This window comes from Salvelinus namaycush, chromosome 36 (assembly GCF_016432855.1).
Source record: "Salvelinus namaycush isolate Seneca chromosome 36, SaNama_1.0, whole genome shotgun sequence".
NCBI lineage: Eukaryota > Metazoa > Chordata > Actinopteri > Salmoniformes > Salmonidae > Salvelinus > Salvelinus namaycush.
This window is the reverse complement of record NC_052342.1, coordinates 6291862-6311667: the sequence shown is the minus strand read 5'-3', so window position 1 is coordinate 6311667 and position 19806 is coordinate 6291862. Positions and strand designations below refer to the sequence as shown.

Sequence of the window (19806 nt, the reverse complement as noted above, 5' to 3'; positions counted from 1 at the left end):
TACTCTGAAAGAGGGATTTGGTCAAGAGCGCAAAGGGCTCTGCATATCAACAATCTAGAGCTAATGACTGTTTTGCTAGCACTGAGACGTTTCCTTCCGATGTTGGAAGGCCAGCATGTGTTGGTAAGGTCTGACAACAGGACGATGGTGGCGTACATCAACTGGCAGAGAGGGACGCGGTCTCTCTGACAGCATATAGTCGGGATCTATTGTCCCATGCACACGGGAGGATTTGGCACCCACGACCGCAGATATCGGATCTGTGGGTTTGGCCCCTGAAGGTTGAATTTGACGGCTATGGGGTTTACCGAGAGAGGGTAAATCGAACATCCTCATTCCAAAATTATGGTCATTAATATGGAGTTGGTCCCCCTTTTGCTGCTATAACAGACTCCACTCTTCTGGCAAGGGTTTCCACTAGATGTTGGAACATTGCTGCAGGGACTTGCTTCCATTCAGCCACGAGCATTAGTGAGGTCTGGAGCTGATGTTGGACGATTAGGCCTGGCTCGCAGTCAGCGTTCCAATTCATCCCAAAGGTGTTTGATGGGGTTGAGGTCTCTTTGCAGGCCAGTCAAGTTCTTCCACACCGATCTCGACAAACAATTTTTGTATGGACCTCGCTTTGGGGCGTTGTCATGCTGAAACAGGAAAGGGCCTTCCGCAAACTGTTGCCACAACGCCACTTTGGAGTGCTTCCAACTTTAAGTCCTATTGCAGTTTGCGCCCAACATTATGCCTATGTCTTACAGGTCTTTTCCTTTCTCACCACCACCGTTTGTTTCCAGTGAACAACAGAGGTTGCATGGCCTGTGTCCAGTGCACGCTTTACGCACATGCATTGCATTCAGAAAGTATTCAGACCCTTTGCTATGAGACTTGAAACTGAGCTCAGGTGCATCCAGTTTCCATTGATCCTCCTTGAGATGTTTCTGCAACTTAATCTGAGTCCACCTGTGGTATATTCAATTGATTGGACAGGATTTGGAAAGGCACACACCTGTATTAGGTCCCACAGTTGACAGTGCATGTCAGAGCATGAGGTCGAAGGAATTGTCCGTAGAGCTTCGAGACAGGATTGTGTCGAGGAACAGATCTGGGGAAGGGTACCAAAAAATATCTGCCGCATTGAAGGTCCCCAAGAACACAGTGGCCTCCATCATTCTTAAATGGAAGAAGTTTGGAACCACCAAGACTCTTCCTAGAGCTGGCCGCCCAGCCAAACTGAGCAATCGGAGGAGAAGGGCCTTGGTCAGGGAGGTGACCAAGAGCCCGATGGTCACTCTGACAGAGCTCCAGATTTGCTCTGTCGACGGAGAACCTTCAAGATTGAAAACCATCTCTGCAGCACTCCACCAATCAGGCCAGACTGAAACCACTCCTCAGTAAAAGGCACATGACAGCCCGCTTGGAGTTTGCCAAAAGACACCTAAAGGACTCTGACTGTATGTAACAAGATTCTCTGGTCTGATGCTGCGGGGATGTTTTTCAGTGGCATGGACTGGGATACTAGTCAGGAATGAGGGAAAGATGAATGGAGTAAGGTACAGAGATCCTTGATGAAAACCTGCTCTGGAGCACTCAGGATCTCAGACTCGGGTGAAGGTTCACCTTCCGACAGGACAACGACCCTAAGCACACAGCCAAGACAACACAGTGGCCTTGAGTGGCCAGCAAGAGCCCGGACTTGAACCTGATTGAACATCTCTGGAAAGACCTGAAAATAACTGTGCAGTGATGCTCCCCATTCAACCTGACCGAGCGTGAGAGGATCTGCAGAGAAGAATGGGAAAAACTCCTCAAATACAGGTGTGGCAAGCTTGTAGCGTCGTACCCAAGATGACCCAAGGCTGTAACCGCTGCCAAAGGTGCTGTAACAAAGTACTGAGTAAAGGGTCTGAATACTTAAGTAAATGTGATATTTCAGTAAAATGTTTTTAATACATTCTTAAAAAAGTAATAAAATCCTGATTTTGCTTAGTCATTATGGGATATTGTGTGTAGATTGATTGGGGGGATGTTTTAATACATTTTGGAATAAGGCTGTAACGTAAAAAAAATGTAGAAACGTCAAGGGGTCGTAATACTTTCCAAATGCACTGTCTATGGATATGCACAAGGATGTCTGTTTGTGACTAGCTTTTTGTCTGTTTCGCTAATCCAGCTTGGGGTAGTGTGCTTTATAAGCTGCGTCTTTCTGATTGGATTATGGAGGCTATCTCCCTGGCGTATAGCAAAAGGCAAGGGTTGCCTAGTGGTGTGCCTGCTCACTCTCTACTAGGGGTGTGGTGGCTTCTGGGGCATTGTTCAGGGACTTGACGATTGTTGATATCTGTGCTGCCGCGAGTTGGGGTTCCCCACATACTCTACCCATGTGCTTTTTATTGCTTGGCTGTAACTGCTTCCAGTGTGGCTCATAATGTTCTTATGGCTGGGTCCGGAATTGGCTGTTCAGCGTGCAGGTTGCATATTTACCCGGATTACCACAGTTCCCCTGTGGGATTTAGCCTTGGGCTGCCTTGGTGTGCAGATTCAAGTTTTTCAGATTCAGTGAAATCCTTAGGTGTCTGTATGAGCCTTTTGGAACCGGTAAGGTCTATGGACTTGGTCGATGTTAGACAGAATTTTGTCTGGGTTACCACAGTTTCCCTGTGGTGTTGAGCCTTGATGTGCGGCACACAGTGTGCATTTATCAGGGTTACCACAGTTCCCTGTGGGTTTGTACCTTGGGCTGCTGTGGCAGTGCGCGGGTACGGTGTTTCCAGGTTACTGCAGGTTTTCCGCGGGTTTGATCCTCTGCTGCCGTGGCTCATCGACTCTGGTCGATGCTATGTAGCGAGCGTGTGCGCTTTACCAAGTCATGACTAGTGTTGTGTTTGTTGTATTGGACTTGTGGTTCCTTTTTGTATTTTCAGGCACTCAAGTTAAGTATTGTTCCAGGAACCGTGGGGTCTGTGGACTCGGGGTGTGGTGGCAGCGTGTCAGTACGCATAGCCAAGTTGCAGCATGTTCTGGTTCCATATGTTGGGCAATGACAGTTCAAGTTTCTCGGCTAAGTGTTAGGGGGAAAATGTGGTTTCTGTAATGCCTTTTTGTAGCCGGTGAAACCGGTCAGCTTGGGCTGCCGTGGGCTTCCTAGTTTGGTACCCTTTGAGCCAGCTTTGGGCATGATTGTATGTCCCCGTAGTACGTTATACCGAGTGACTGACTGACAAAGGGAACATATAGTTATGAATATAACTACTCTTCCCAAAAGGAGAGAACGATGTATAACATTTTGGCCCGCGCAGTCAGGTGGGGTTGGGCTCGCTGAAGAGCGGTACTGAATTGAGGAAAAAGATGCGTTCCCCGGTTTTATAGCCAGGAAGCCGGGGCTTCCAAGGGCGGTCTCTGCGTCTCTTTGCCCGTTGGGTGTGATTTCAGTTTGCGTCAGGTGAATAGGATTGGGCGTTGACGCCCCATAGTATCTTATACCTCGTTACCTCCTTCAGGGAACAGTAGTTAGATTCATAACTGTACATGTTCTTATTGGCGATTTTTGCTCCCCGCTGTGCACGCCCATGGATAGGGCCCTTCAGGCAGGTGGTGTGGTAAGCTGCTGCCCTCTTGTTTTATGTTCCCTAGTGTAGCCGGTGTTAAGTTGAAGGTTGACGTTTTGTGCAAGGCGTTCGAGCCCCTGTGTGTCTGACACTGGTTCAGTCTGGTCAGACGGACATAGCTGCTCATCCTCTGGAGACGACGTAGGAGGAGTCTGGACTGCCTGCACACGCTGTCATTTCTGTCCCCTTCCTCTCGCATCCTCTGCTCATTCATATGTTTTTATCTTCTGCTTATTCCTCTCTCCTATTCCTCTTTCACCATTTCCTCTCCTCTCAAGTCTCTCTTGTTATAGCCATAGACCAGTGTCTCCCAAATAGTGGGCGCCACAACCAGTATCTTTTGACTATCTGCTGCGTCATTGGTTAACATGTCTGATCGTTGTTCTATTGGTATTGTCCCTCACAGGTGAAACCGACACCCGTATCCAGGAGAAGCTGGAGACCAAGGTCTGGGACCCTGACAACCAGCTCAAAGACCCCCAGATTGACCAGTTCCTGGTGGTGGCTCGGTGAGTTTCCCCTGTCCCCCTTCATCTGTCACAGGTTGCCCTGGTTACGTTACAACCCGGCCCTGTTGCTGTAGAGGTTCTTGTCGTCGGGACGTTGTTGTCAGGGTGCCTCGTGAGCTTGGTGTACATTCTGATTTGAGTAATGTGAACTGGATGGCTTTGAGTTTCAAAGTCCACCTTTTTGGTTTAATTGTAGCATAGTCATTTCCTGTAGACATCTTTGAATGATGTTGCCTAAGCGGTGTAGTAGCAGGAGGACCCCAGTCGAACACACAGCATGTTTGTCCCTGTTTTTGGAGGGAATCGACATTGTAGTGAAAGACTCCTTGATTACATCAAGCTGGAGTGCCATCTTGTGGCCATATGATGTAAAGTCACACATTTACTGAACCCCATCTGATTGGGTATCAAAAAGCCTAGACAAAAATAAGTTAGTAATGTGTGTTTTTCAGTACTGGGTTTGTCATTGATTCTAATTATGATATTTGATGGTTGTGTGTGTGTTCCAGTGCTGTGGGGACGTTTGCCAGAGCCCTGGACTGCAGTAGCTCCATCCGTCAACCCAGCCTGCATATGAGTGCTGCAGCAGCCTCCAGAGACATCACACTGGTGAGACACACACACTTTGTCTATGTCCCATGGTGACTAGACAATCAGCAAGTGCTTCGCTACCCCCTAAACTAACAGATATCTACCTTGCCGTAATTAATAGCAGTAATGTACATTATATCGGAATATTTATCTAATACTATATGCAATATCACATATTTACAAAAACCTGAGTAATGCGACCTGTGCCGTAATCACCACGACCTAATCTCTCCCCCCCTTTCTAGTTCCATGCCATGGACACCCTGCAGAAGAACAGTTACGACCTAGCCAAGGCCATGTCCACGCTGGTCCCGCAGGGCGGGCCGGTCCTCTGCCGTGACGAGATGGAGGAGTGGAGCGCCTCAGAGGCCATGCTGTTTGAGGAGGCCCTGGAGAAGTACGGCAAGGACTTCAACGACATCCGCCAGGACTTTGTAAGTAGTGAACACGCATCTCAATGACACCCCTACGGTCCTTCATTCATGCCCCCAAGGTCATGTTCATTAGGGCACACAATGGAAAATGCTATGAAACATTTTGCCAAGAAAAACAAAAATTATTCAGTGTGCCCCTACCTTTTTTTTTTGGGGTGGGGGTGATATCTTAACACCTTCCTTGTTGTCATGATATGCACCTATGGTGTATGTTCTACTGGTCACAGATGGCGTTGGTGAATCTGATTTGTGTGGTGTTTATACATTTAAAAAATTTAGCTGCCATGGAAGTCACTAGCCAGTGTGGTCCAGTTCTACTACATGTGGAAGACTACTGACCGCTACATCCAACAGGTAATTCACCTCCTCTCAATGACAATATGACATGGCTTGTATTCGTCAGTTGTTTCACTGATGTATAAATAGTAGTTTCATTCACGCCTATCAAATGTTATTAGTCACATGCGCCGAATACAACAGGTGTAGACCTTACAGTGAAATGCTTATTTACAAGCCCCTAACCAACAATGCAGTTTAAAAAAATATATAGATAAGAATAAGAAATAAAAGTATCAAGTAGTTAAAGAGTGCGCAGGCAATGCAAATAGTCTGGATAGCCATTTGATTAGGTGTTCAGGAGTCTTATGTCTTGGGGGGTAGAAGTTGTTTAGAAGGCTCTTAGATCTAGATTTGGTGCTCCGGTACCGCTTGCCGTGCGGTAGCAGAGAGAATAGTCTATGACTAGGGTGGCTGGAGTCTTTGACAATTTTTAGGGCCTTCCTCCGACACTGCCTGGTATAGAGGTCCTGGATGGCAGGAAGCTTGGCCCCAGTGATGAACTGGTCCATACGCACTACCCTCTGTAGTTCCTTGCGGTCGGAGGCCGAGCAGTTGCCATACCAGGCAGTGATGCAACCAGTCAGGATGCTCTCGATGGTGCAGCTGTAGAAGCTTTTGAGGTTCCATACAAAATCTTTTCAGTCTCCTGAGCGGGAATAGGTTTTGTCGTGCCCTCTTCACGACTGTCTTGGTGTGCTTGGACGTTGTTGGTGATGTGGACACCAAGGAACTTGAAGCTCTCAACCTGCTCCAATAACCTACTTGCTTTTCCTGTGCTAATTGTATCAAATGTTTATACCCTTTCAGAAACGACTAAAGGCAGCAGAAGCAGACAGCAAGCTGAAGCAGGTGTACATCCCCACCTAGTGAGTATCGGTCTGAACTGCACTCTCCTCAATATTACTATCCTTGCATCAAATACCATAATGACACATTTTCCCCTCCCTCCAGCACCAAACCCAACCCCAACCAGATCATGGCTCCTGGTAACAAGCCTGGCATGAATGGGGCCGCTGGCTTCCAGAAAGGACTGAGCTGTGAGAGCTGCCATAGTGAGTACATGTGTGTTTTGGTGTGTCTTGAAAGTCTCTCTCTCTGTCTCTCTGTCTCTCTGTCTGTCTGTCTCTTTGTCTGTCTGTCTCTTTGTCTGTCTGTCTCTTTGTCTGTCTGTCTCTTTGTCTGTCTGTCTCTTTGTCTGTCTGTCTCTTTGTCTGTCTGTCTTTGTCTCTGTCTCTTTGTCTGTCTGTCTCTTTGTCTCTCTGTTTGTCTGTCTGTCTCTTTGTCTCTCTGTTTGTCTGTCTGTCTGTCTCTTTGTCTCTCTGTTTGTCTGTCTGTCTGTCTCTTTGTCTCTCTGTTTGTCTGTCTGTCTGTCTCTTTGTCTCTCTGTTTGTCTGTCTGTCTGTCTCTTTGTCTCTCTGTTTGTCTGTCTGTCTGTCTCTTTGTCTCTCTGTTTGTCTGTCTGTCTGTCTGTCTGTCTGTCTGTCTCTTTGTCTGTCTGTTTGTCTGTCTGTCTGTCTCTTTGTCTGTCTGTCTCTCTCTTTGTCTCTCTGTCTCTCTCTTTGTCTCTCTGTCTATATATATATGTCTTTGTCTCACTGTATTGATAAATGCACGTATATACCTTTGCATGATATTAACTTTCTTATTTTTCTTTTGTGAACAAATCTTTATTCATTTTCTTGTTGGGCGGGGCTACACGCACAATACACATGTTCAGACAATGTAATAGTTGTGTGTAAAGAGAGAGAGAAAACATAGGTGAGCCTCCACCCCCCCAACCTCCCACCCCACCACTTGGAAACCATGTTTCCCACCCCTCCCCAGCAACCATCCCCATACCACCCCTTCCCCGTGGGTCTGAAAGCAAAGAAAGTAAAACGGATGAAAATGGGTACATTTACATTGTCTTCAGAAAGAATTCCCACCCCTTTTTCCATATTTAGTTTTTACACTCTGCATTTAAAATGGATTGAATTTAGATTTTGTCACTGCCCTACACACAATACCCCATCATTTCAAACGGATATTATTAATTACACTTTGGATGGTGTATCAATACACCCAGTCACTACAAAGATACCTTCACTCAGAAGGCCGGAGAGGAAGGAAACCGTTCAGGGATTTCACCATGGGGCCAATGGTGACTTTAAAACCGACAGAGTTTAATGGCTGTGAAAGAATAAAACTGAGGATGGATCAACAACATTGTAGTTATTCAATAATACTAACCTAATTGACAGAGTGAAAAGCAGGAAGCCTGTACAGAATAACAAATATTTCCAAAACATGCATCCTGTTTGCAATAAGACGCTAAAGTAAAACTTTTTTAAAGGTATCTATGACCAACAGATGCATATCTGTATTCCCAGTCATGTGAAATCCATAGATTAGGGCCTAATTAATTAATTTAAATTGACTGATTTCCTTACATGAATTGTAACTCAGTAAAAAAAAAAAAAAAAATTACATTTAAATTTGTTTACTTTTTGTGTGCGTCATATATATGTTCATGTTTGGCCTTAATAGATTGTTTATTTGTATTTGTTGGGCTTTAGCTCAGATTATTCTTTAGTCAAGTATATTTGTCCAGGCCTCAATTGTTTGTTGCCTCTCACCATTCATTCGCACTGTTTGATAATTCTTATGTTATAACTACAAATAGTAACTTTATCCACTTGGGAATTGGGAGGGGGTGTTGTTGGCTCTTAGATGGCAGTCACATATTTTTTGCTTTTTGCAGCAGTGTTGCCTGCCAGCAGTAATAGTCTCTGATGTATTGATTTTCAAGGAGCTATCATCATTAAGTAACATAGTAGATGAAAGTATTGAATATTTACATTCATGCACTTCAAACTGAATTGTGTAACTTTGTCCCAGAAGCATTTAACTGCAGGGCACTCTCACATCATATGAGTTAGGGGACACGGTGAACAGTTGGGAGTTGGGGGCCAATTTCATTGCGAAATGTTTCCTTGCTGTTAAATAGTCTGTGAACAAACTTAAAATGTGTAAATTGATGGTTCGGATTACGGGATGCCAAAGTCATAATTTTCCATTTTCTGTTCCAGTTAAAGGGTTGTTCATATTCACTTAAATCTGTGGACCATAATTTAACAGCTTGCTTAGAATATGAGCTTTCCAAAAGTAGTTTATATATTATAGAGATCAGTCCTTTCGGGAGCCCAGATAATACTTGGATGGTTCGGTAGTTGGGTTTTCCGTGGGACTCCATAGGCCAGCATACTAGACCTAAGTTGTAAATGTAGTAAAAAAGGAGTTGCCTGGTCATGTTTTTCAAATCTAGGAATGTTTTCAAACCATTACAGTCCATGATATTGGCATGGGTACGGATTCCCAGTTACGTCGTTTTAACATTTTTTCGGCGAATAGAGAGTTGTGTGAGCAACAATCGGACCAAAGCGTCGTTTACATTAAGGGATAGAGTGAGCTCAAAGTCTTGGGACAGTGACACATTTCTGTTGTTTTGTCTCAACACTCCAGCACTTGGAAATTATGCAATGACTGAGGTTAAAGTGCAGACTGTCAGTCATCATTTTCATCCATGTCGGGTGAATCGTTTAGATATTCCAGAAGAAATGGCGTCCTCCACCGGGATTTGTCTATGATCTTCAAAGCGTTTTGGCAGAGATTGAGATATACATTGTCTCGACAAAGTGAGATATATCGTTGGCGTGATCCGTCGAATTGAGATATTGGTGTAAATTCTTTTGATTGTCTAATTGCCAGAGCTCCATAGACAATACAAATAGTGTTACTTTTCTAGTAAGCTAATACAAACACTTTGCCTCTTCCAGCTGCCCAATCAGCACAGTGGTACGCATGGGGTCCTCCCAACATGCAGTGCAGACTGTGTGCCTCCTGCTGGATCTACTGGAAGAAGTACGGAGGCCTGAAGACCCCCACACAGCTAGAGGGCGCCGCAAGATCTGTCTCAGTACGTCTGCTTTCACTAACCAGCTTCCCTAAACCTGGGTTCATCTCAGTAGCCTTAAGCGATATCCTTTCCTTTATCTACATTGGACAGGGAAGAGTGGGTTCATATTTTCATTTCATAGTTCCTGGTGGGCGTCCACCTTGTTGCTTTCACCTATCCTGTGTTAGCAGATCATTACAGCGGCAGGAGACGAGGAGAGGAAGCCACTAGACTAGACTAGTGAGATGGTCTGTGCTATCCGGAGTCCTTGGGACATCCCTACGCTAACCCTTAATCTTACCATAACCCTTAGTTAACCATAACCATTTAAAATGTCAACTTCAATGGGGTAGGGATGTCCCAAGGATCCCGGATAGCACGGACCCTATTGCAATGCACCCACTAAACCGTCAGTCTGACCAGTCATGATATTGCAATATGTTAACTTGACTCTTTTGACCCCTCCTCAGGAGTCCACTCCGCGCGGTCACATGACCCGCCAGGAGGTGCAAGGCCTGTCCCCGTTCACGACGAGCGGGGGGCGCGCCAAGCTGCTGGCCAAGAACCGGCAGACGTTCATCCTGCAGACCACCAAGCTGACGCGTATTGCCCGCCGCGTCTGCACTGACATCCTGCAACCCCGCCGGGCGGCTCGCCGCCCCTACGCCTCCATCAATGCAAACGCCGTCAAGGCCGAGTGTGAGTAGACGAGATACTTTATATACACACACACACACACACACACAGTGTGTATATATAGACACCCACACACACACTCAGACATGTGATTTTCACACATGCACTGCTTATCGTCATCTTTTCTTCCTCAGGTATGATAAGGTTGCCTAAAGCAACCAAGGCCCCTATAAAGAACCGCTCGATCCCTCGACCACCGCTGGCCACTATAGTGAAGGAACTGGGTGAGAATTTACCAACCACCAGAGAGCTCCTAAGAGATCTTTTCATTTATTACTTCTCAAAATAGCATCGTTAACTATTGGGACTCAAAACACTTTCCTGTAGCTTTCCCCTACAATCCTCTTTTGTACGTATATGTCAATTCTCTTTCAATACTCTTTATAGCTTCAATGCAATAGTTAGGCTCCTTTCTATTGTAAGCGTCTTGATTTTGGTTTGTGATTTATGCCTCTCCTGTCCTCTCCCTAGCCATCCAGGCTCCACTCAAGCTGAAGGCCCCCAGAGGCGCTCCCACACCCATCAACCGCAACCAGGCCAACCAGCCCCGTGGGGGATCAGGCCTGCTCGGGAAGAGGCCCTTTGACAGTAGCGTGAGTACTCCTCAGTCCTCACACACAAACACACCACAACCATCATTTTGACTTCCCCGATCTCTGTCAGTCAAACCATATATGTGACACTGACTGGTTCTTGTTTGGTATAGACAGCCTGCTATCTTTCCTCTGTTACTGTAACCTTGGAGAGACTGGCACACGGGTTCTGGTTCCTCTGTAACAATGGGAGATTCACTGACTAGAGCCCGACCGATAAATCTGTTGACCAATATTGTCGGTCGATATTAGCCTTTCACAGAAATATTTGTTGTTTTTTTATTTTTATTCCACAGATAAAGCGCCAATATTATATACATAGAATAAACAAATACGTCTGCACATTTGCGGTCATTTTCATTTTATTTTCAATGGTTGCCTGACGAGGGCTCTACCAGCTGCTCATTGAACATCGTTCAGCCCTAGGTCACAATGTGCGAGAGTAGGCATGGTGGTTTGACGGTGAGTAGCTTGTTACAGCCAGTTTATTTGAATAGGTAAATCCATCAAAAGTACACTTCAAGCAAGCAGCCCTGTCCTCATCACATTCTCACTTAGTTAACATAGTTAGCTTAGCTAGCTAGGTAGTTAGCTTGGCTAGCTATAGGTAGTTAGCTTGGCTAGCTATAGGTAGTTAGCTTGGCTAGCTATAGGTAGTTAGCTTGGCTAGCTATAGGTAGTTAGCTTGGCTAGCTATAGGTAGTTAGCTTGGCTAGCTATAGGTAGTTAGCTTGGCTAGCTAGCTACTTATGTGCTGACACTGAACTGGTGCAAAAAGTCAACACTCGTCCTAGATACAAAAACAACACTTACTGTCTGGGCCTATTATGTTAGCTAGGGGATTTATTTATTTCGTTTTCTGAAATATGCAATCTGAAAAAAGCAAGACATTTTCTGCAGATCTATCATTCAGGCCATGTGTTTGCATTCTTTATGAGATTAGTAATTTATGTTAGCTAGCTAGCTAAATTAGAACGTTTGACTAAAACCAGTGCGGAAACCATTTGCCTGCATGTCCCTTGTGACTCAGTTGGTAGAGCATGGCGCTTGCAACGCCAGGGTTGTGGGTTCTAGTCCCACGGGACCAGTACGAAAAATGTATGCGCTCACTACTGTTAGTCGCTCTGGATAAGAGCATCTGCTAAATTACTAAAAAATGAAATAAATGTTTTCAGTTGTCAGTGCATGCCATTTGCAGTTGAAATTTATAACCAATACATTTTGTATACCACCCTGCATCCCACTGCTGGCTTGTCTCGGAAGCTAAGCAGGGTTGATCATGATCGGTCACTGGATGGGAGACTAGATGCTGCTAGGAGGGCCAGCAGGAGGCACTCTTTCCTCTGGTCTTAAAAAAATAATAGCCCAATGCCCCAGGGCAGGGATTAGGGACATTGCCCTGTGTAAGGTGCCGTCTTTCGAATGGGATGTTAAACGTGTGTCCTGACTCTGTGGTCACTAAAGATCCCATGGCACTTATCGTAAGGGTGTTAATCCCGGTGTCATGGCTAAATTCCCAATCTGCCCCTCACGGTCCCTTAATCTTTCCCAGCTTCCAATTGGCTCATTCATTCCCTCTCCTCTGTAACTATTCCCCAGGTCATTGCTGTAAATGAGAATGTGTTCTCAGTCAACATAGCTGGTAAGTGGTTAAATAAACGGTTAAAAGAAAAATGGTATTGAATAACAGTGTAATGAAGCAAACATTGTCGTAATGAATAGCTAGCTTTTGCTTGTCATAACATACTCGCATTGCTAGGTTGCCATTAAGTGTTTGCATGACCTTTTGATTCTTGTAAACCCTGTAGTATATCTACTCGATACAAATGCTGACACCTAGTGGTGACATTACAAACGGCATGTTACTGCATTTCAAAGCTTATTTGTGAACAGTGCAGTTTCAGATTTACTTTGAGACAGTTTAATTCAGCCAGCCACCCTTTGTGGTGGTTTAACACAAACACTTCTACATACTTCTTTTCCACTGCCGTAGATAGGCATATCTTTAAGTGGTAGCTAAAAAGGTCAACTAAAATAGTTTTGTATTTACTGTCGTATTTATAGAGGATAAAGTTGGTTTTGATGGATATTCTGTAAACCACAAAATGTTCTTAAATAATATACATTTTAAATATTTTGTTAAGAAATCATAATTTAGAGTCTGTTTATCCTTTGGAGCACAATTTGTGCACAACACATTTGGGGTAAAAAATGTTTTTATTCCATCTCTAAAAAGATAAACTATATATCGGCAGATGTATCGGTAATCGGTGACTTTAGCTTCCATAAAAATTGGTATCGGACCCAAAAATTGCATATCGGTCGGGTTCTACCACTGACCATCTGTCCATCTCCCTTCACCACCTCTGAGCAAAGCAGCATCACCACAGCTTGGGCCAAGTGGCTACACACACACTTGCATGCGGCACACACAAACTCTCACTGGCGTGGCACACCGCGCTTGCGCACATTTCTCTTCCCTCACCGCTCTTCTCTCATTAGTCACAGGCAGTAGGGCTGCCGTTCCCCACCAATGGCAGGCCGTTCACATCGGGCATGAGGACCACCTCACAGTCGGTGATCAAGCGTCAGAAAGTGAACCAGGGAGACGCACCCAACCCCGTGGTGTTTGTGGCCACGAAAGACACCAGGTACTGTCCTTTTGTAAAGAGTACTTTCTGTATTGAGTAGCAAACAACAATGGAGGATACTAATTTAGATTCTGTCCTTTTTTTTGTGTTGAGAAATATACAGCGTTGTACCCTGTGTGTACAAAATATTAGTAACACTGCTCTTTCCATGACAGACTGACCAGGTGAATCCAGGTGAAAGCTATGATCCCTTATGGACGTCACTTGTTAAATCGACTTCAATCAGTGTAGATGAGGGGGAGGATTTTGAGACATGGATTGTGTGTGTGCGCCATTCAGAGGGTGAAATGGGTAAGACAAAATAGTTCAGTGCCTTTGAGCGGGGTAGTAGGTGCCAGGCGCACCGGTTTGAGTGTGTCGAACTGCCACACTGCTGAGTTAACACTCAACCGTTTCCCATGTGTATCAAGAATGGTCCACCACTCAAAAGACATCCAGCCAACATGACACAACTGTGGGAAGCATTGGAGTCAACATCGGCCAGCATCCCTGTGGAACGCTTTCGACACCTTGTAAAGTCCATGCCCCGATGAATTGAGGCTGTTATGAAGGCAAAAGGGCTGCAACTCAATATTAGGAAGGTGTTCCTAATGTTCTATGCATTTGTTGTATATGGAATACTTGACATAAAGGGATCAATCAGGTCTCTGGCAGTACACTCAATGGGATAATTTTATTTTAACCAAAAGGTTGCAATTGTTGATTAATGCGTAATATTGCATTCAACTAGTTTGAAGACGAGAAGGATTCACTTCTTTGCACCTGTGCACTTTGACATTAGACTCCTAGGTGTGCAAATGTGGATCTTTTCAGTCCTATAGCTAATTCACTGTGTTGTGTGTTTCTCTCCTCTCAAGGGCTCTGAGAAAACACCTGACTCAGTCTGAGATGCGGCGTGCAGCTAGAAAACCTCACCTCCCTGTCAGGGTCAAGCTGCCCCTAGGTCCCCGGACCCTGGTTCTCCCCACCCTGCCATCCAGCACCAGCGAGCCCATCGTCCTGGAGGACTAAGGGGGGGTGGGGGATTGAGACCCACTGCGACACGGGGGCGCATCACCACTGCTAGTGCAGCAGCGCACGCCATACCAGTCCAGTAGTCGTTTTCTGTTGTCATATTTTTTTTTGTTCTGTTTCCTCCCAAAAGCTGACGTGCTGCTCACCACACACACACACACACACACTTTAGTGACACCCACATGCATACTTTGCATTGAGTTCACACATACACATGCCAACATTACTTCTCTACACACACTTACACCCACGTACACGCGCTAGGCTTTGGGCTTTGTAGTATTTTATTCCGTCTCTTGCTTAATTATTTTGCTCCCCTTTTTTTTAATGGCAAATATTTTTAACTGTGTAATTTAAACTCTGAAATATTTCTCATCCTGAAATAATGGTGTTAAAACACTTATTTTTTCCGCCAGGTCTTATTTGTGTAAATATTTGCAGCTTTTTGAGGGGGCGACACCAATTTGGTTGGGGACGTGGTTGTGGGAGGGCCATAGAAAGAAATTGAAATACTAGAAGGGACATAGTCCCTCACCACGGAAATTTGACTGAATGTCCATTCTAGTTATTTTCTTTCTATTGGGAAGGCTAAATGGGACAGGAGTTTTTAGCATGTTTCTTTGATTATTTTTCCGGGAAAGTCTATTTAGATGGTTTCATTAACATGTTCCTTCATAGGTCTGGGGAGGTTGAGGTAAAGTACTTTGTATGACTCATCATTCAAGCATACTTGTCAAATAATCATATTCTACTTTTTGACACTCATTCTGTTAGACTTTAATTTGCACTATCACCCTGCCCCCTTTCCACACACCCAAATAAGAACTGATCCCCCCTCTACAAGCCTATCCGAAGTTACGTTTGATGGTTTGATAGTGAGGGAAAAAATGCTGTTGACCCCTAGTAGTTTGAGCTCTGTTTTTCTTGTTTGTCATCACAATCAATTTGAGTCCTGTCTTGTCTCCTGTCACTTGATTGTCATACTTGTTACAGCCACGTTTTACCCATCCGGAGAGCGAGACTTTCTGGATCCGTCTCTGTAAAGCCTTTGGGGTGCTTGTTGGTTTTGACCTGCGAGAACGACCTCTCGCGTACAACGGTCTTGCATCATCAATACAATGGTAGGAGAGAGTAATGGTTTAGGAAAAGGTGTAATGTAGGTTAACAGGGTAGAAGACATTCATTTCATGTAGGTTTGGAAGATATTCAAAAGTGTGTTCTGGATGTGGATCTGATGGGTTACTGTGGTTTGAGACATACGGAATAGATGCTGTTGTCTTTAAGGCCCTTATTGTGAGAAATATGGGTTATTTTTAGTGAAGGAGACAGAATTTAAGCCATAAACATTCAAGGTGTGTAAAACTCCATTCTAAGATGGCCCCTGTGCATGTTGCCACCTGTACGTATAAAAGATGCATTCAGATCCCCCACCCATAGACAAAGTCACAGCATTTATGACAATGGACTGTTTGGCTCTTGCTTTTGAACAGAAATGGCAAATTATGTTACGAGCTGGTTGTCAGAATGTCATTACTAAAGCAGCAATATGTATTGACTTGGGTACAGAAGTCATGTTTTTAATGATCTGATGAGAGAGGAATCTCCAGTGATGTCTTTACTTGTGGATTGATTTGGTTTGAATCTTTATTTTACCTTTTTGTGTTTTATGATGAAAGGGTGCGTTAGATTAAATCGATGCTTAATTGGATATTATAATTCCTCATGCTCCCTCAGGCATTGGGAACTGACAGCCAGTACTGGGGTAGAAATGAAGGATTTATATGCAAGTTTGGTCCCAATGTGGGCTTTTGTAATGTTTCTAAAACAAATTTTAAGTGTTAAAATGCTTAGTGAAAATACTAATCTGAAGAAAAAAACTTGGCCTATTGATAACGTCAGTTTTTTTTTTATATAAAACCTTTTAAAAAAGCTTGTAATTACTTCATATTTTGAAGAAGGTTAAAATACTGTACATGTGAACATTGCTCTCTGTCATTGAGTGGGTTTGGGATGGGAGACTGGGATGGTTGGCCATCAAAGCAGTTGGGAGGGATGGAGAGGGAGTTAGAATTTTGTATGTTGGAGAGATAATTATGCTACAATTACATTTTTTCTCAAGTGTTTTTTATTCCAATGTGTCTGTATCCTTTTAATGTATCTTGATAAGAAAATAAATAAAGATTTTTTTTTCTTTGTGGTCATATACACATTTCTCTTTCATGCGAGTACTTTTTCTGGGTGTGTATGAAATGCATTGTCCCCTAGTTGTCAGTGACAAAAGGAATTGCATTTTAATAATTTGTGTTTACATCTCACATTAAATGTGTTCCTATAAATACTGTAACCCAAGCTAGATGAGTCCACCAAACATGAAATTAGTATTTTATTAATTTCAAACAAGGGCATTATCAATCATGGTCACACAAAGGGTTATAGTTTCCTCCAACAGACAGCATTTAACTAACAAATAGCTAGGTTGACCAACTGTGGTGTAAATTGCCAGAAAATGTTTGTTCTCAATGGGCTTGCCGTTAGTTGTCAGGGAAGTAATTGGCAAACGTTTATTGCGCTTGTGTGCTGCCCCTCTGTCTAATTTGATAAGGGGCGGTTTCATCCGGCGCTAAAACTGCAACGTTGTCGCAGAGCTTCAACGCAATTGGCTGGTTGCTAATGAATACTAGCTACATTTTATCTGGTTGGTTGGATTCGAACGCCCCACTGACGTTTAGTGTTTGCTGCACAGCTGAGCCTGATTTTAAAGGGGACGTGAGAGTGGGAACTGGGTCAAGATAAAGATATTTTACAAATGTAACAGTGGACACAGCGACAGATAGTACATGTGACTTCGTAACAAAGCAATCAGTGTAGCATGTTGTCTGAAATATGTTTTCCTTTTTCCGGATCTTTCCTGTTATTTCTACGAATTGCATACCGAAATAATATTCATAGAATTTGGCTTGGACATTGAGGTTGCAAGCTAACAGGTGTTGAACATTGGGGAAAATCTACTTTGCTAGTGTACTGTTGCATTTTTACCTTGCCTCTATACCGTTTTTCATGGGCCTAAATAGTGTAGGCCTACCATCCAAATTAATAATTTAACCCTGATATTAAATATGCTTTTCTCAGACCAGCAGTAACAACCTGCCCATGTTCCACTACCAAGAGGAGGGGATAGACGACCTGTTCCCAGGGGAGCAGGGCTCAGCTGGTTTTGGGGAAGACTTGTCCCTGGCTGAGGCCCTCCTGCACCTAGTAGAGTCTCAGTCTCTCCCCCTGATCCCCTCAAGTGTTCCACCCGCTACACGACAGCTCTGCAGCCGCTATGCTGAGTTGGGCTTCTGCATGCACGCAAAGCGCTGCCAGTTTGCCCACAGCTTCCATGAGCTCCATATGCCCTCCCGCCAACTCAAGTACAAGACCGAGCTGTGCCGCACCTTCCACACGGCAGGCTTCTTCTTTGTGTCTACGGGACTCGCTTCCTGTTCACCCCACAATTCCATGGAGCAGCGCCCTACCTGCCGCCTCAACATCCCCTGTCGTACCTACCGCTCGTTCGGCATGTGCCCCTTCGGCACGCGCTGCACCTTCCTGAACATCGAGTGTGATGGCGGCCTGGTATCCCCCGAGTCTCCAGGATGAGGATAAGGCCCCCATTGCCAGGCCCACACACTCAGGACTGGAAGCCCTGTGGGGCCCTGTGCCGCACCTTTGGCTTCTGCCTCCACGGCACCCGCTGCCGCATCCAGCACAACCTTCCCAGCAGCATCAGAGGCTCTGACTCCACCACCCAAGGGGTGCCTGCACTCCTCAGCTGTTCGGTGGTAGAGCCTTGTCCACAGCCTCAGACATGTTTTCCTCCTGCTCATCCAAATCTCCCTTGCCCCCCTCTGGACTATCCTACCCGGTCTGGCCAGACTCGTCGTCTTCCCTGACCACCCTGCTGAACGAGCCCGTGGCTCATCATGTCTTCACCTTCTCCTGCCAGCTGAATGATCTGCTGCTGCCTTTGGCCCTCAGGCTCCAGCAGCTAGAGAACAGCCCTGGCTGTTGCCTGCACCATGCAGGATGTATGGGAGAACAAGCAATGGTCATTGTAGTCAAGACCACAGTATTTTTGTTGAAAAGTATAGTGTATATAGTGATTTCCTATGAGCTTGGAAGCTATATGTGTACCATGTATTTTATTTGAGGGAGGTGAATCAGTTATCAATGTTGGATTCATGAATGTCATGTCTAATTTAAGTTTTTCACTTAAATGTATTGTGATGCTTCTGCCTCAAAGTAAGCTTCTTTTTTTTTAAATGCATGTTCTGTCACTGAACTAGCCGGAACTTCTCACTGCTAAATGAACTCTTGCTTTTTTTTGTCTGCATAGGCTTTCTACCTATTTGGGTTTATTTGGCCATCAGGCTTTACTTTAGATTTGTTGCATAAACCATGTTCTCCAATGGCAACTTTTCTATCAATGTACTTGACCCTTTTGGGATGCAACCCTCAGGCTGTGTGGATTCGAATGCACTCCTTTTACTAAAGACATTGTTTTATCTTCCTGGCACTGCTGTTGCAGATACATCTTTAAGGATCTACTTGCAGTAACGTTTATTTTTCTCTGAAACGTGGCGTTCAACCAAGTCTCTCTGGATAAGCACATCTAAATGAAAATGTCATGTACATGTATTTTTACATTTTAGTCATTTAGCAGACGCTCTTATCCAGAGCGACTTACAGTAGAGTGCATACATTTTTACATACTGAGACAAGGATATCCCTACCGGCCAAACCCTCCCTAACCCGGACGACGCTATGCCAATTGTGCGTCGCCCCACGGACCTCCCGGTTGCGGCCGGCTGCGACAGAGCCTGGGCGCGAACCCAGCCCAGCCTGGGCGCGAACCCAGAGACTCTGGTGGCGCAGCTAGCACTGCGATGCAGTGCCCTAGACCACTGCGCCACCCGGGAGGTCGTATAATTGCACAGGCTCACGCATCTATCAAGACTAGTATAGGACTTACAATGACTATTTTGGCAATTCAAACACTCTTTATGGTTGATCTGATGAGACGCAATTGCGGCGCCCCGGGATGCGCAGATGCCAAATTGAGTTCATTATTGCTGTGCGCCTCTATTTTTGTAAAGATGTGGATGGCTCTGTATTGATAGGATAATACAGGACCGCCTGACAACCAAACGCACTCACTTCTTGATAACTTCCTTCACAACAGCGCTGCTCAGCGGCGCGTAAGAAGTGTCAATGCCCTGACTTCTGCAGAGTCCATATCACCCTTAATACTGCACAGCCAAAGCAGACCTGGCCCAGCGTCGTTAGGGTTTGGCCGGGTTACTACAGTCCAGTTGGTGGCGGTAATACCTTAAAATTGGCTGCCAACCGCCATAAACAAATAATCCACAGAAGAAGAATAAGTAGCGGTTGTGGGAGTGACGCA

The 19806-nt window shown here is 44.9% G+C and overlaps 1 protein-coding gene and 1 pseudogene across 2 annotated transcripts in view; both read left to right on the top strand.

Moving 5' to 3' along the window:
* Positions 1-16563, top strand: part of LOC120030379 (metastasis-associated protein MTA2-like) — a 31940-nt gene extending 15377 nt beyond the window's left edge. Inside the window, exons 7-18 of one of the 2 annotated variants that reach the window (XM_038975766.1) lie at positions 4006-4108; positions 4618-4717; positions 4945-5133; positions 5413-5487; positions 6280-6338; positions 6424-6524; positions 9288-9427; positions 9877-10105; positions 10237-10326; positions 10574-10695; positions 13198-13346; positions 14204-16563. In XM_038975766.1, the coding sequence (XP_038831694.1) occupies positions 4006-4108; positions 4618-4717; positions 4945-5133; positions 5413-5487; positions 6280-6338; positions 6424-6524; positions 9288-9427; positions 9877-10105; positions 10237-10326; positions 10574-10695; positions 13198-13346; positions 14204-14357 (1511 nt within the window). In that variant the 3' untranslated portion in view covers positions 14358-16563. Of the gene's footprint in view, positions 1-4005; positions 4109-4617; positions 4718-4944; positions 5134-5412; positions 5488-6279; positions 6339-6423; positions 6525-9287; positions 9428-9876; positions 10106-10236; positions 10327-10573; positions 10696-13197; positions 13347-13501; positions 13543-14203 lie in introns of those variants that run through there. The other variant, XM_038975767.1, reaches the window with a different exon arrangement.
* On the top strand, positions 15025-19604 carry LOC120030211 (annotated as a pseudogene).
* The last annotated feature ends 202 nt before the right edge of the window (positions 19605-19806 follow it).